Raw genomic sequence first — 17,489 nt, forward strand, 5'->3', positions numbered from 1 at the left:
GACTAGGTGAACAAATCCAGTCAGACAAATCTACACATATTATTTATTTCATCCAGATTTAAACTGAATTCTTTAGGTTAACCTAGAATAATTCAGTTAAGTTTTAAAATACTAGAAAAGCAGACCACCACATATGGTGGTCTGGTTTTAGCATTTAAAAACTATTCATTCTTTTCTAACATGACAATCATCAGAATTGAAACAGAGGTGCTTAGTTACCATGGGGACGGGCTCAGTATAAGAACCTAGATAGAAAGATGTTTGAACTTCTATACTATTTCTACTGTAAATCACCAACTTCTTTAGTAAAAAAGTGCCTTTTCCTTTTAGATGTTGGAGCAGTAGCCAGCAATGCTGTTGAACTCAATGGCACTGCTATTGCAGTACATTTGCATGCTCTATAGTAGCAACCACTCTGAGTGCATTTACAGAGTGGTTGGATATCAGATTTTATTAAAACCCCATCAAGGGGGGGAACTTGAATCACTTATTATGCTCCACAATTATTGCAAACCAAACTGTTAAAATGAGAGGAGGAGATAACGATATTAACTTCCTAACTTAAAGCAATCCTCTGTGGCATGATTCTAAAATATTCTCATGGTCTGAAATTTATGTAAATTGAATTCATCTATCATTAGTTATTACCAGTCTAGCTACATAAAAAACAGTTTCCTGTAACAATTAGTTCTTTAAAACACTGTTTTAATTAGACCTGGGACATTATTAAACTAGCTATGAATATGTACAGTACCATTTTGCACATCCGGCTGCATGTAAATCTACAGGAATTTTTTTGTGTGGGGAGATGGGAGGGATGAAGGAAGTTGGTTTGGGGCACGGTTTTTTAAACTTTCCTCCCCAAAAGTATCACAACCTACATGACCTAAGAACACGATAACCCACCAAAATAGCCTTTCAAATTCTATTATATGAATACCAGACACTAGTTAATTCCCCCTGTAACAGGGACCCTGCTCCACCCCCATCTTCTTCCCTGCAGAAACTGCAGAGTCCTCCACGTGTACTCTCAGTGAAGCTTTATTTCACCAATATCACCATAGTCCATCTTGCTTCCCCCTATTTACAGTGCTTGCCAAGGTTTAGGTCCTCTCAGCAGGACCTATGGGGAACAGAGGTCTCCCTACTCTGAGCCTTCTCTGTGACTAGCCCCAGCTAGCCCTGTTCCTCTCTTGCACTTCCCCTCCTGTGCCTCCTATCAGCCCTGTGCGGATGGCCCAATTGAGTTCATTACCCCCAATCAGCTTCTCATGGTCAGGGTGCAGGCTAACCTACTCACTCCATGCCCTCTGTCACACACACACACCCCTCCCCCCCAGTCAGATCACATTTTAATATCATTCTAACGTCATTAAGTTGAGAACTTTCCTACAAATCAATACTTTTCACCACAAACAGTTTATTTAGGAGAAAAACTTCCCAAAGTCCATGCGCAATCCTCTTAGAGGAGTTAGTAGTCCAAATAGCATACCCAAGAATATTACAATTAATCTTTCAAAATTTGGATTCTTCCATTAGCAGCCTATATTTAGCCTAATGTGCATAGGCCCTGAGTCCACAAGGTGCAGAGCATGCGGGCACACTGCTCCGCCACACAGAGTCCCACTCACTTTGCCAGAGCTATATGTGGACGCAGCAATCTGCCTATGTGCTACAAACTGCAGGATTAGAGCCACAGTGAGCCAAATTCTTCCCTTAATTCAGCTCTTCCAAATCTCCCAGCTTCACCTTTAACAAACATTATACCAATACGCCTTATAGTATTGTAGGTCTGTAAATAAATCACTGTATATAGAAAGAAAAGGAGTACTTGTGGCACCTTAGAGACTAACCAATTTATTTGAGCATAAGCTCTCGTGAGCTACAGCTCACTTCATCGGTATATATATATAGCAAACACACTGTCTGATGCATAGCTTTAGATATCTGTTTATATATCAGTTTCATATTTGCACTTTAGAGGCATTTTGAGGTCAAGATTTTCAAAACAGAAGCATAATTCTAGGTGCCCAAAGTCCATACTTAGGCACCAAGTCATTTGATTTTCAAAGTTGATGACCATTCAGTAGCTTCCATTGACTTTTTATAATTAGATTACTTATTTACATGCCTAATTATGGATTTTTGAAAAATCTCATCCTAAAAGTTAGTAGAAAGCATACATATTATGGACCAGATTCTGATCTCACACGGGAATAAATCAGGAGCAACTCCCCTGAAGGGAATAGATATACACCAGTATAAAATGGTGTGAGATTGGAATCCAGCTACACATGGCCCCACTTCTACAAAAATCCTCACTTTAATGGAACTACTCACCTACTTAAAATGAAATATGTTCATAAGTGTTTACAAGATCACAACCAATGCAGTTATATTATATACACGGCTTATATGTGACTATATATCATGCACATACTCCCCCATAGAATCACATTTTCAAACAGTTACGGTATAATGAAATAAAATTTCAAATGGCTCATTAATAACCTCTGATTTAATTTACTTTTGAGGGGCTATTTTTACAATACATTTTATTTTAAAAATTGTTTGGTACCATAGTTTGTCTTTAGTTAATTTTACAACAATTTTTTTTTAATAATCTGATTTCCTCTTCTATGGATTTATAAAAGCAGAATGTTCACCACATCTCTCCAGTATTGCACACAAGTGTGAAATTTAGGTAATCACACATTTAGGGAAATTCAAAAACAATATTAGAAATTCCTAGAACTAAATTCGAAACTAATACATTTGTATCAATGAGGTAATACGAATTTATATGAGGTCAGAATTTGGTCTAGCTTCTTTAACCAAGATTTGTTTAAAACGTATTTCAAATTTGAGTCTAGAAATTCTAAATAATATTCTTTTAAAATGTTAAATTAGTCTGATAACATATTATATTATGGGTGACACATAGGGTTCAATCAAACTCCGAACGATGTCAATAGGCTACAAATGGCTTAAATGAGCCCTGAATTGGGCTCTCTGTGAACTCAAAGTTCTCACTGAAGTGGGGATGGGAACTGCAGAGAATTTAGGCCTTGCTGACCATTTTCTCTTATTAGACCAAAGAAAGAAAAGTGTGACTATTTAAAACAGGGGTGGCCAACCTGTGGCTCCGGAGCCACATGCGACTCTTCAGAAGTTAATATGCGGCTCCTTGTATAGGCACCGACTTTTGGGCTGGACCTACAGGCACCAACTTTCCAATGTGCCGCAGGGTGCTAACTCCTCAACCCCTGGCTCTGCCACAGACCTGCCCCCACTCTGCCCCTTCCCGCCCTCTCCCCTGAGCCTGTCATGCCCTCACTCCCCCACAAAGAGCCTCTTGCATGCCATGAAACAGCTGATCGGGAGGTGTGCGGAGGAAGGGGGGGAAATGCTGATTGGCAGGGCTGCTGATGGGGGGCTGCTGATGTATTACTGTGGCTCTAAGGCAATGTATATTGGTAAATTCTGGCTCCTTCTCAGGCTCAAGTTGGCCACCCCTGATTTAAAAGGTAATTTGACAAAAAGATTCCAAAACCTGGTCCAGAGATGATTTTTTTTTAAGAGCAACATTACTAGAGCCCCACTAACCCATAAAAGGGAAGAAACATTTCCATGTTGACATTTTTAGATTTTACTTGTGTGCACGTATACACTACATATAAACATACACAATACGTACATATTGTGTAACTCTAACACACAAACTATAGAAACATGGTACACAATTGCAAATCTCAGTATTACTATCACACTCTTTGCAGTGTGTTTTTATATACATATGGTTTATATATTTACACACATACACTATTCTAAAAATCTTTTTACATGCTTAATGAACAATTTCATGTCTGTAGTTCCAATTTCACCTACATATTTTACATTAATAGTTTTGCCTTTCATTCAAATCACACATCAGATTAATTCTCTATTTGGGTAAGCAAGACTGGAACTGAAAACATCCACTTTTAAGCATTTACATATTTTAGGAAAAAACCTAAGTAAAGTAAAATCCATGATTAACTATACCACTCAAGTAATCAGTCTCATCAGTTTATATCATATTGTAATAAAATAATCCAATATGTCTCTAAACAATACATCAATACAAAATATTTTTTCTTTCTTCATAAATACATTTATTTATTAGAAAAACAAATTTGTTTGGCCTTCTTTTCAGTTAGTTTGCTGAAATTTTACAGACTAATATGCCCACAAATATCACTTTGGCTTTTTTAAAGCAACAGCTTGTTCATTTCCTTGTTTCTAGCTACTTCAGACTGATCCTCAGGGACACAGAAAAGAGAGGCTTCGCTGACAGTAAAATATGCTAAACTAATGACATGTCACTGAGTAAATTACCATCTCCTTTCGATTAGCCAGGTCATGTTTTCTTTTCAAAGTCCATGGCCCCTTGATAGAAAATAATGATTATCTAATAAACTTCCTTACAAAAATCAATGTATTGACACCCATCTCTGAAACATCTGCCCAATAATAGGTAAGAGAAAATTAAGATGTACTTTAAACATTTATTTACATTGATCAAAGATTATTCATTCACCAATTTTCTTGAGACTCTGATTCAATGAAAAGAAATAGCAGTATTTCTACTTAAAGAAGGGGTGAAAGAAATACTAAAATTATTCAGTTATTTACCAGCCTAATTCAATGACTAGCCAGCACCAACCATAAGATAAAAAACAACAACGTTATAGCAGTAGGTGTAACCATTGCATTACTTACCAAAAAACTTCCAAAGGCTGAGTTAAATATAGCAGCTGCCTAGAGAGAGAGAGAGAGAGAAAAAAGAAAATATCACTCACAGTAAAAATAGCCCTAGTGAAGAACAGAATGCTATTTCCCCTCCCAGCAAGCCTTCATAACCTCCAAATACACACACACCTGATTAAGCAAAGTTAGCCATTGCTTATAAAAATTTCCAGTGTCCTGTAGCTTATGAGGACAGATGAATTCCAGCTTATATACTCATAAATAATGGGTTGTATAAAGCAAGATTGCCGCTGTATTTTATATCTTACAAACTTATAATGGATACCAAAAGTACGAGACAGAATCTCAGTCTCACTGAGTTTACTCTAAATCACTGACAAGAATTTTACATGATTGACCAAGTCATTTAAAAAGAAACCCAAAACTGTTAAGGGGCCCAGGAGAGAAAGAGAGTTCTAATTTGTGTTGGACTAAAACAGACATAGTTATTTTTAATAGCCCTCTTACTAATTTTTCAGCACAGTATCTTAATTGGGCAAGTAACCTAAGAAGTTATGAACAATCACTTATTAACAGGCTCAGAAGTTTCTACAAAATGACCAATAAATTGCAAATAGAAATAATGTAGTAAAAACAGAATAATAGAGTTAACTCTTAGGCAAAAATGTCCAAGCATTACCTACAATTTAACAGTCTTTTTAAACTGGTAATGTCTGTAGAAGCCTTTTTGCTTACCTAAATATCCAGGAAACATAAAATGGCAGTTTTAGCTCTGAACCTTAAATCACTAAATTCCATAAAGTTAAAACTTAAATTATGAATAGCTTCCACAATTACCAGGAATGGAAAGAAACTCAGTCCGATGATGAAAAGCCATGAGACAAGTTATAAGGGAAGGAGAGAGTGAGAACCTACCATTACATGAAGATTCTAGAGCAGAGTCAAATTAATCAACACGGACTTTTTCAGCCATAACAAGTGGACGCTAGCGACTTTAGCAAGTTTGAATAAAGTCCAAATCCAGGCTAAAAGCTGTTGCTGAACCTGCCTTCTGCTCCATAAGAGGATGCAATAAGAATGAATGGGTAATGAGATCTCTGGCTCTAGAGAGCTCAGCTTTCTTATTCAAGTTCATAATTAATTCAAAGCTTTGATAATTTCATTAGATTCCTCCTCTGCTGGCCCTATCAATAAAAGATGGCACTGGACCGTAGCTCCTTGGTGGCCCAAACACAAAAACAAGTGCAGCCTGGGAAACCTTTGCTTACTTGCTTACTAACAGGGACAATGGCATATGGCACTGCATATTGTGGAGGGAGCATCTGAATAGATACAGCTAAATAAAACATTATAGTTGACAGTTGTAAACTATGGCACCATATTTTAACACCTCTTCCTCATCAGCATTCCTCTTTTGAGCATAAAAAGGAGGCATAAGTCCAAATGGCTTTTCCTGCCAGACATCATAGTGAAAGCAAGAATGAGCACTGCTTGCTACTAATTCTTCAAGAAGTATGAATTAAATCATGCTTTTTAACCTTTGAGTTTTGAAACTCTGAGATTGATATTTTCATATGAAGAGATATAGATGACATGTACAATGAATACATGTGCGCATACACACACATCATAACCACTGACTACATACTGTAGATATCTTTTGCTTATAACCCCTCTAATTCCCATCACTATATTAAGAACTACACTTTATCAAATCCTTTCAGTATTTCTTAGAATCATGCCTCTCTCCAACTGTATGTAGTTGACCATGGAGCCCTCTTTTAATACGTTCAGCCTCTGAACCTATGAAGGAAAATCTCAGCTTTCACTAATTTTCTTTTCTTTCTCTCTTTTTTTAAAAACAAAAAAACAAAAAGCAAACTTCTAACCCCTTTTCTTGCAAAAAATAGCCTTCAAAACAAACTGATGGCTAGATATGAAAGGAAGAAACCGCTGGGCTCTGCTTCTGCACCAGAAGGCTGAGGAGAAAAATAAAGGTCTCCCCCCGCACACACTTTCCACCATATACACTGAAATGTAACCATCTCACTTCACATAAAATGTGTATATTTCAAAAAATTATTTTATGAACTCTCCCTGGAATCCACAGGCTGGCCCAGCCCTCAATGGTGGGGTCATGGACCAAAAAACTGCTCAGCCCAAAATGCTAACGCCCACTCCATTGCAGGATGCTCTGTGGCTAGAACTGAGCCAGCCTCTACTCACCTGGGCAACTGCTACCTTGCAGGAGAGCCTGCTATGCAACAGTAGGTGGTGCAGGAGAAACACCCCTCTGGCTTCACCCACTAGGAATCCCTGAACGCTCCTGTTGGGCACTCCCACAATGCATGAGATGACAGGAGCTGGGGACAACTTATTGCTGTATTGAGTGAGAGTCCTGCTGCCCTTTTATGTCCTCAAGCACGTGCCCTGCTTGTCCCAGAGCTTGAAGAACTGGTTCTAGGAGGGAATCTTGGAGCATTATTTCCATCCCAAAACCTCCATCGCCACTCAAGGAAAACCTGCTTCCCATCCTGACCAAGCCCCCTGAACTGACTACTCATACCAGCAGGGGAAAAGACACCTACCCCAAGAACCAAAAAGGGACCACTCCACAACTGACTTCCCAACAAATCACAGAAGGAGATTTGCTCCCCATCCAACCAGCCACCGCACAGACAATGGCCACAGCATGACGGGCCTGCAACCGTTTCTTCCAGCAGTATACCCTCATAATAGCACCTGCAATGGCAAGTGGAACACCTGCCAGGCTGGCAAGCCCCCTGAGGAGTCTCCGTGAAGAGATAGGGAGGAGAAAATATGTAAGGAGAGGAAGGACTGAAGGATTTGGCATCAGAGGAGAAGAGTATGAAATCCATGTTTGTTCTGTTTTGTTTTAAAGGCTCTATCACCAAGGGAAGGAAAATTTTTGAGGAAGTCCCTTGCTAAAATTTTGGCAGTATCTCCCTACATTGGAAATGTTTTGATACTGACTTGATTAAGGGTGATCTTTTCAAATTCACCTAAGGGCATAAGCATTCTACTCCCATTGACTTGCAATGGATGCTGGGCAAGTGCAGCATTCCTGGATCTAAGTTAATATACACTTGTCTATGGCAACCACTTTGACCAGGAATTTATTACCTAAACATGTAATAGACTGCACCTACAAGGTCCTGACCGATACAAAGTATTTACAAACTGACATGATCATTTCTTCAGTGATCAAAATGGTGATGACATGTTTTTCCTATTCAAGGATAGTAGAGTGGGTGTGCAACAAAGTATTTCAACAGGGACTCATTCTATTAAGATCAATTCTGCAGCAACCCCCACATTCATAAATAATTTTTTAAAAAAGCATAAAGATTTGCTATTTTCAATTTTGTGTTTAAACTATACATTACAGTTCTGGTGGAAAAAATGTACAGCAGAAATTAATGGGTAAAACCCTGCAAACTCTGCAACTACATACCTGAGTAAGGACTACCCATGTGAATGAGAGTTTGCAGAATCAGATACAGAATGAAAATGTCTTAGCTCAGTGTGATACAAAAATTAAGTAAATAAGTATAATTCAATCTATTGTTTTAAACGTTTATAAATGTAGTTATATACTAAAACCCAGTAGCTTGATAGTTTACAAACCATCTACTGACCACCTAGTGACATAGTAACACAAAAAATGCTGAAACTATATACTAAATAAAGCATTTGTGTTTGTTTAAAATAAGGAAATCTTTATGGAATATCAACTGACTGCAAATTCAAATAAAATTTGTCTGAAACAACTACTTCTAATGAATGGAAGTATTCAGGAAATAAAGAAGCATGGCCTAGCAGCAGTCTGAAGATCTATGTTTATTCTTGGCTCTGCCAAACACTTCCTGCATGACCTTGTGAAATTAACCATTTTGTGCCTCAATTTCTCCTTCTGTAAGAGAGAAATACCCTCACAAGTGTGTTGTCAAAATTAATTAATTGTCTGAAAATTTTTTTAGAATACTGAGGGTATATCTACACTACGGAATAAGGTCGAATTTGTAGAAGTCGTTTTTTTAGAAATCGGTTTTATATATTCGAGTGTGTGTGTCCCCACAGAAAATGTTCTAAGTGCATTAAGTGCATTAACTCGGTGGAGCGCTTCCACAGTACCGAGGCTAGAGTCGACTTCCGGAGCGTTGCACTGTGGGTAACTATCCCACAGTTCCCGCAGTCTCCGCTGCCCATTGGAATTCTGGGTTGAGATCCCAATGCCTGATGGGGCTAAAACATTGTCGCGGGTGGTTCTGGGTACATATCGTCAGGCCCCCGTTCCCTCCCTCCCTCCGTGAAAGCAAGGGCAGACAATCGTTTCGCGCCTTTTTTCCTGAGTTACCTGTGCAGACGCCATACCACGGCAAGCATGGAGCCCGCTCAGGTAACCGTCACCCTATGTCTCCTGGGTGCTGGCAGACGCGGTATGGCATTGCTACACAGTAGCAGCAACCCCTTGCCTTGTGGCAGCAGACGGTACAGTACGACTGGTAGCCGTCATCGTCATGTCCGAGGTGCTCCTGGCCACGTCGGCTGGGAGCGCCTGGGCAGACATGGGCGCAGGGACTAAATTTGGAGTGACTTGACCAGGTCATTCTCTTTAGTCCTGCAGTCAGTCCTATTGAACCATCTTATGGTGAGCGGGCAGGCGATACGGACTGCTAGCAGTCGTACTGTACCATCTTCTGCCGAGCAGCCATGAGATGTGGATGACATGCAGTCCTTCTGCACCGTCTGCTGCCAGCCAAAGATGTAAAAGATAGATGGAGTGAATCAAAACAAGAAATAGACCAGATTTGTTTTGTACTCATTTGCTTCCCCCCCTCCCCTGTCTAGGGGACTCATTCCTCTAGGTCACACTGCAGTCACTCACAGAGAAGGTGCAGCGAGGTAAATCTAGCCATGTATCAATCAGAGGCCAGGTTAACCTTCTTGTTCCAATAAGAATGATAACTTAGGTGCACCATTTCTTATTGGAACCCTCCGTGAAGTCCTGCCTGAAATACTCCTAGACGTAAAGACACCCCCTTTGTTGATTTTAGCTCCCTGAAGCCAACCCTGTAAGCCGTGTCCTCAGTCGCCCCTCCCGGCGTCAGAGCAACGGCAAACTATCGGGCATCTGAGAGTGCTGTCCAGAGCAGTCACAATGGAGCACTCTGATGGGGCTAAAACATTGTCGCGGGTGGTTCTGGGTACGTATCGTCAGGCCCCCGTTCCCTCCCTCCCTCCGTGACAGCAAGGGCAGACAATCATTTCGTGCCTTTTTTCCTGAGTTACCTGTGCAGACGCCATACCACGGCAAGCATGGAGCCCGCTCAGGTAACCGTCACCCTATGTCTCCTGGGTGCTGGCAGACGCGGTACGGCTTTGCTGCACAGTAGCAGCAACCCATTGCCTTCTGGCAGCAGACGGTTCAATACGACTGGTAGTCGTCCTCGTCGTGTCCGAGGTGCTCCTGGCCACGTCGGCTGGGAGCGCCTGGGCAGACATGGGCGCAGGGACTAAATTTGGAGTGACTTGACCAGGTCATTCTCTTTAGTCCTGCAGTCAGTCCTATTGAACCGCCTTATGGTGAGCGGGCAGGCGATACGGACTGCTAGCAGTCGTACTGTACCATCTTCTGCCAGGCAGGCAAGAGATGAGGATTGCTAGTAGTCGTATTGTACCATCTTCTGCCAGGCAGGCAAGAGATGAGGATGGCTAGCAGTCGTACTGTACCATCTTCTGCCAGGCAGGCAAGAGATGAGGATGGCTAGCAGTCGTACCGTATCATCTTCTGCCGAGCAGCCATGAGATGTGGATGGCATGCAGTCCTTCTGCACCGTCTGCTGCCAGCCAAAGATGTAAAAGATAGATGGAGTGGGTCAAAACAAGAAATAGACCAGATTTGTTTTGTACTCATTTGCCTCCTCCCCTGTCTAGGGGACTCATTCCTCTAGGTCACACTGCAGTCACTCACAGAGAAGGTGCAGCGAGGTAAATCTAGCCATGTATCAATCAGAGGCCAGGCTAACCTCCTTGTTCCAATAAGAACGATAACTTAGGTGCACCATTTCTTATTGGAACCCTCTGTGAAGTCCTGCCTGAAATACTCCTTGATGTAAAGACACCCCCTTTGTTGATTTTAGCTCCCTGAAGCCAACCCTGTAAGCCGTGTCGTCAGTCACCCCTCCCTCCGTCAGAGCAATGGCAGACAATCGTTCCGTGCCTTTTTTCTGTGCGGACGCCATACCAAGGCAAGCATGGAGGCCGCTCAGCTCACTTTGGCAATTAGGAGCACATTAAACACCACACGCATTATCCAGCAGTATATGCAGCACCAGAACCTGGCAAAGCGATACCGGGCGAGGAGGCGACATCAGTGCAGTCACATGAGTGATCAGGACATGGACACAGATTTCTCTGAAAGAATGGGCCCTGCCAATGCATGCATCATGGTGCTAATGGGGCAGGTTCATGCTGTGGAACGCCGATTCTGGGCTCGGGAAACAAGCACAGACTGGTGGGACTGCATAGTGTTGCAGGTCTGGGACGATTCCCAGTGGCTGCGAAACTTTCGCATGCGTAAGGGCACTTTCATGGAACTTTGTGACTTGCTTTCCCCTGCCCTGAGGCGCATGAATACCAAGATGAGAGCAGCCCTCACAGTTGAGAAGCGAGTGGCGATAGCCCTGTGGAAGCTTGCAACGCCAGACAGCTACCGGTCAGTTGGGAATCAATTTGGAGTGGGCAAATCTACTGTGGGGGCTGCTGTGATGCAAGTAGCCCACGCAATCAAAGATCTGCTGATATCAAGGGTAGTGACCCTGGGAAATGTGCAGGTCATAGTGGATGGCTTTGCTGCAATGGGATTCCCTAACTGTGGTGGGGCTATAGACGGAACCCATATCCCTATCTTGGCACCGGAGCACCAAGCCGCCGAGTACATAAACCGCAAGGGGTACTTTTCCATAGTGCTGCAAGCTCTGGTGGATCACAAGGGACGTTTCACCAACATCAACGTGGGATGGCCGGGAAAGGTGTATGATGCTCGCATCTTCAGGAACTCTGGTCTGTTTCAAAAGCTGCAGGAAGGGACTTTATTCCCAGACCAGAAAATAACTGTTGGGGATGTTGAAATGCCTATATGTATCCTTGGGGACCCAGCCTACCCCTTAATGCCGTGGCTCATGAAGCCGTACACAGGCAGCCTGGACAGTAGTCAGGAGCTGTTCAACTACAGGCTGAGCAAGTGCAGAATGGTGGTAGAATGTGAATTTGGACGTTTAAAGGCGCGCTGGCGCAGTTTACTGACTCACTTAGACCTCAGCGAAACCAATATTCCCACTGTTATTACTGCTTGCTGTGTGCTCCACAATATCTGTGAGAGTAACGGGGAGACGTTTATGGCGGGGTGGGAGGTTGAGGCAAATCGCCTGGCTGCTGGTTACGCGCAGCCAGACACCAGGGCGGTTAGAAGAGCACAGGAGGGCGCGGTACGCATCAGAGAAGCTTTGAAAGCCAGTTTCATGACTGGCCAGGCTACGGTGTGAAAGTTCTGTTTGTTTCTCCTTGATGAAACCCCCCGCCCCTTGGTTCACTCTACTTCCCTGTAAGCTAACCACCCGCCCCTCCTCCCTTCAATCACCGCTTGCAGAGGCAATAAAGTCATTGTTGCTTCATATTCATGCATTCTTTATTCATTCATCACACAAATAGGGGGATGACTACCAAGGTAGCCCAGGAGGAGTGGTGGAGGAGGGAAGGAAAATGCCACACAGCACTTTAAGCACAGCACTTTAAAAGTTTACAACTTTAAAATTTATTGAATGACAGCCTTCTTTTTTTTGGGCAATCCTCTGTGGTGGAGTGGCTGGTTGGCCGGAGGCCCCCCCACCGCATTCTTGGGCGTCTGGGTGTGGAGGCTATGGAACTTGGGGAGGAGGGCGGTTGGTTACAGAGGGGCTGCAGTGGCAGTCTGTGCTCCAGCTGCCTTTGCTGCAGCTCAACCATACACTGGAGCATACTGGTTTGGTCCTGCAGCAGCCTCAGCATTGAATCCTGCCTCCTCTCATCACGCTGCCGCCACATTTGAGCTTCAGCCCTGTCTTCAGCCCGCCACTTACTCTCTTCAGCCTGCCACCTCTCCTTCCGGTCATTTTGTGCTTTCCTGCACTCTGACATTATTTGCCTCCACGCATTCGTCTGTGCTCTGTCAGTGTGGGAGGACGGCATGAGCTCGGAGAACATTTCATCGCAAGTGCATTTTTTTTTCTTTCTAAGCTTCACTAGCCTCTGGGAAGGAGAAGATCCTGTGATCATTGAAACACATGCAGCTGGTGGAGGAAAAAAAAGGGACAGCAGTATTTAAAAAGACACATTTTATAAAACAGTCGCTACACTCTTTCAGGGTAAACCTTGCTGTTAACATTACATACATAGCACATGTGCTTTCGTTACAAGGTCGCATTTTGCCTCCTCCCACCGCGTGACTACCCCCTCAACCTTCCCCCCTCCCTGTGGCTAACAGCGGGGAACATTTCTGTTTAGCCACAGGCAAACAGCCCAGCAGGAATGGGCTCCTCTGAGTGTCCCCTGAAGAAAAGCACTCTATTTCAACCAGGTGACCATGAATTAGATCTCACTCTCCTGAGGATAACACAGAGAGATAAAGAACGGATATTGTTTGAACGCCAGCAAACATACACTGCAATGCTTTGTTCTACAATGATTCCCGAGTACGTGTTACTGGCCTGGAGTGGTAAAGTGTCCTACCATGAAGGACGCAATAAGGCTGCCCTCCCCAGAAACCTTTTGCAAAGGCTTTAGGACTACATCTAGGAGAACCGCAAATGCCAGGGCAAAGTAATCCTTTCACATGCTTGCTTTTAAACCATGTATAGTATTTTAAAAGGTACACTCACCAGAGGTCCCTTCTCCACCTGCTGGGTCCAGGAGGCAGCCTTGGGTGGGTTTGGGGGGTACTGGCTCCAGGTCTAGGGTGAGAAACAGTTCCTGGCTGTCGGGAAAACCGGTTTCTCCGCTTGCTTGCTGTGAGCTATCTACAACCTCCTCCTCCTCATCATCTTCTTCGTCCCCAAAACCTGCTTTCGTATTGCCTCCATCTCCATTGAAGGAGTCAAACAACATGGCTGGGGTAGTGGTGGCTGAACCCCCTAAAATGGCATGCAGCTCATCATAGAAGCGGCATGTTTGGGGCTCTGACCCAGAGCGGCTGTTCGCCTCTCTGGTTTTCTGGTAGGCTTGCCTCAGCTCCTTCAGTTTCACGCAGCACTGCTTCGGGTCCCTGTTATGGCCTCTGTCCTTCATGCCCTGGGAGATTTTCACAAAGGTTTTGGCATTTCGAAAACTGGAACGGAGTTCTGATAGCAAGGATTCCTCTCCCCAAACAGCGATCAGATCCCGTACCTCCCGTTCGGTCCATGCTGGAGCTCTTTTGCGATTCTGAGACTCCATCATGGTCACCTGTGCTGATGAGCTCTGCATGGTCACCTGCAGCTTGCCACACTGGCCAAACAGGAAATGAGATTCAAAAGTTCACGGTTCTTTTCCTGTCTACCTGGCCAGTGCATCTGAGTTGAGAGTGCTGTCCAGAGCGGTCATAATGGAGCACTCTGGGATAGCTCCCGGAGGCCAATACCATCGAATTGTGTCCACAGTACCCCAAATTCGAGCCGGCAACATCGATTTAAGCGCTAATCCACTTGTCAGGGGTGGAGTAAGGAAATTGATTTTAAGAGCCCTTTAAGTCGAAATAAAGGGCTTCATTGTGTGGACGGGTGCAGGTTTACATCAATTTAACGCTGCTAAATTCGACCTAAAGTCCTAGTGTAGACCAGGGCTTAGATAGATGGTGCAAATAAAGCTTAGTTTATTAGACACATCATAGAGGTACAACGTATTCACTCTCTGCTTCAAATGCTTCTTAGTTGTGATCACAAAGATCAGGAATGAAATAGTTTAACATGTTGACATTAAATTGCCATCCTTAGGTTTCAGAATTCATATCCCATAGGAGATGGGTGTTCACAGCTTTATTAGTGCTATTGCTTTATCCTTGTAGATTAATGGAAAACAACACTGCATAGATTTATACTCTGTTGGGTTTTTAAAAAGCTGCTTTGCCATTAAAAGGGCTAGGAGGATTTTTTTTTTTTTTTAAGGTAAGAACTTTGATTTTTAGAGCACAATTCTGCAGCAAGAGGTACATTCCACAGCAAATTCTGCAGATGCAGAATAATGAAATTCAAAGGCCCAAGTGGCCCATAATCAATTGGGATTCAGCCCTAACAATTACAAGTGGGCACTATGGGCCTTACAGTACAAAGAGCAAAATACAGTCCCAGCTCCCTAATTGAAGACATGACACAATGAAGGAGGTAACAGAACAGTTGGTAAAGGGAAGGGTTCCAGCAGCAATATTATGTGTTTACTCAGCAGGGGCTGGAGCACATTGTATGGTGGTGCAAACTTTACTTCTGTATTAATACAGTGGATGTTGTTGACCCATTTCTTACAGGCTTTGCAGTAGAAGAGACTTTTAAGGAGAGATTTAAGTGAAGTGAGCATAGAGGGTTGGGAGCCCAGCTCAGGAAGGGAATTTTATCTACACATATGGAGCAACATGCAAAAAAGGCAAGGACATGGCAGTGGAAGATGATAAACAGGGCATCAAGACTGGTTTGAATGGGCTGGCAATATCCCTTTAACTTACCCCTTGTTTAAAAATAAAAATATCTTGAATCTATGATCTTTATGGTTACCATAGCTTAACTCAACACTGTTTCCACCAATAAAATGATACAATATTGTCGAAAGCTGTTAGCCACAGGTCTCTTACCGCAAAAAGAATATAAATATACTTGATATGTTTAATCTATTTGTTGCTGTTCATAACTATTCATCTGAATTTAGACAGAAAAAAATGTATGTGAGTTCCAGGTTGTAGGTGCTAAATTGAATCAGGTGTCCTCTCCTCTTAAAAAAATTAAGTTGCTTTTGTGCAAGAGTGTTTTAATGAGAACAGAGCCTGCTGACATTGATAAATGGGAATGACACCAGAGAGAGCATGTAAGCAGGACAATATGTGCATGTTACAGTCTTACAGCCTATTTTTCACTGACTATCCTGAATGACTTCGCTGTTTCTTAAGGGACCTATTAATCTCAAATTTAGTTATTACACAACGTTTATTTGAACATATATTCTGTGGATGATGACAGTTAATAAAGGAAATCTTTTACAAGCTGTATTTTTACATATTGTTCCAACTACAGCTCCCCGTCATTCTATTGCACTGATGGAATAACCCAGTTTTGATGCTGCTTTAAAAAAGGCACATATATTCAGATTCCTTTCTATGCATACAGGGACTCTTAAATTATTGTTAAAATGCATATAAAAACCCTGTTACAAAATGGCAAAAATAAAAAAAAGGATGGTGCTAACTGCTCAACAAATCCTCCAGATGAACAAGTACCCCTCAAAGGCAAAGCAAATGCTTTTTCACATTTCAACATCTTTTTTTTTTTTAAATGAACAGAGGCCAGATTCTGCCTTGAAGATGCAGATACAATTCACATTCAATTTAATGGGAGCCGTACATATGGACCTTAAGGCAGCATTTGGCCCCAGGTGTATAATTTCTTACTAGTAATTCTTGCAAAAGTACTTAGTCACAATAAGGCAAGCTTTGATGAAGACTAATCTTATATGAAGCCCCCAAAAATTAGGGAAAGAGACGTATTGTTTCAAAACTGACAAAATTATATTATATTACTGCCCACTTTTGGTAAAAGAATGGTATTACAAGGTTTTTCCCTAAACACACACATATTGTAGCCTCCTCCTCTCACCAACTAAAACTGTCACAGGAGTTATTACTTTACATATTTAGACCCAGGACCATGCAACCCTGGATTTCTGTAGCAGACATGCACTGAATTCTGTGACAGAGTTTCTTGATTACAAAAATGTTCAAAAACTATCCGTTTTATGAAAATACTAAAAAATGCAGTATAAAATACAAATGTAACAATTGTATCATGTTTATTTGCACTGCAAGATGGGAATGCCACCCAGAGTATGCTGTCCTCTGAAACATCTTGTCATTAATCACAGAACATGAAGCTCTGTATGCTGAAGATTTGTTCTGCATTGGAAGAGACTGTCATCAACTACATATAAGTCTGTGCTATTCCAGCCACAGGCTTTGTGCTAAAACGGAGGGTTTTACCGAATTATGTATTATTGCTAACCACATAGTTGGGTCCAAGGTCTTTGTGTAGAAACCATTCTTTCCACCAGTCCAGATTCCCACACTGATAGTTCCATGTAATAATCACTGCCCTTGGTAACAATGATACTCGTAGCAATAAAATATTCTGTTAAAAACTGGCATGAAGACATTAGTTTAGTTTTCCTGCTGCTTCTTTCAAAGTCTCCTTCAACTTCACCAACATCTTTGGCAATATTGAAAGAGGTACCTTCCTCTTCTTTAGTCAGCAAATGGCTACAGTTTTCTACTTGTGAGCTGCTTGAGTGTTTCCAGCTGGATCTGAAGTGTCTTTGTGGGACTTCAGATTTCAGTGGTGATTGGAAATGGAGACTGAAATCAGTCCAGAAAGGTGTGCAAACTGGTAAGGTTTTTCCCCAGATAGTGAAATCAGAAAATAAGTGAACAATAAACATTCAATTAAGTACAC

General features: G+C 42.3%; 1 protein-coding gene across 3 annotated transcripts in view; it reads right to left on the bottom strand.

The window, feature by feature from the left end:
* The window catches only part of SLC10A7 (solute carrier family 10 member 7), a 199,439-nt gene that overhangs the window by 123,529 nt on the left and 58,421 nt on the right, over positions 1–17,489 (bottom strand). For all 3 annotated transcript variants that reach the window (XM_073341293.1, XM_073341294.1, XM_073341295.1), the window contains one exon: positions 4,762–4,800. In XM_073341293.1, the coding sequence (XP_073197394.1) occupies positions 4,762–4,800 (39 nt within the window). The remainder of the gene's footprint in view (positions 1–4,761; positions 4,801–17,489) is intronic.

Source organism: Lepidochelys kempii, chromosome 4, assembly GCF_965140265.1.
Source record: "Lepidochelys kempii isolate rLepKem1 chromosome 4, rLepKem1.hap2, whole genome shotgun sequence".
Classification (NCBI taxonomy): Eukaryota; Metazoa; Chordata; order Testudines; family Cheloniidae; genus Lepidochelys; species Lepidochelys kempii.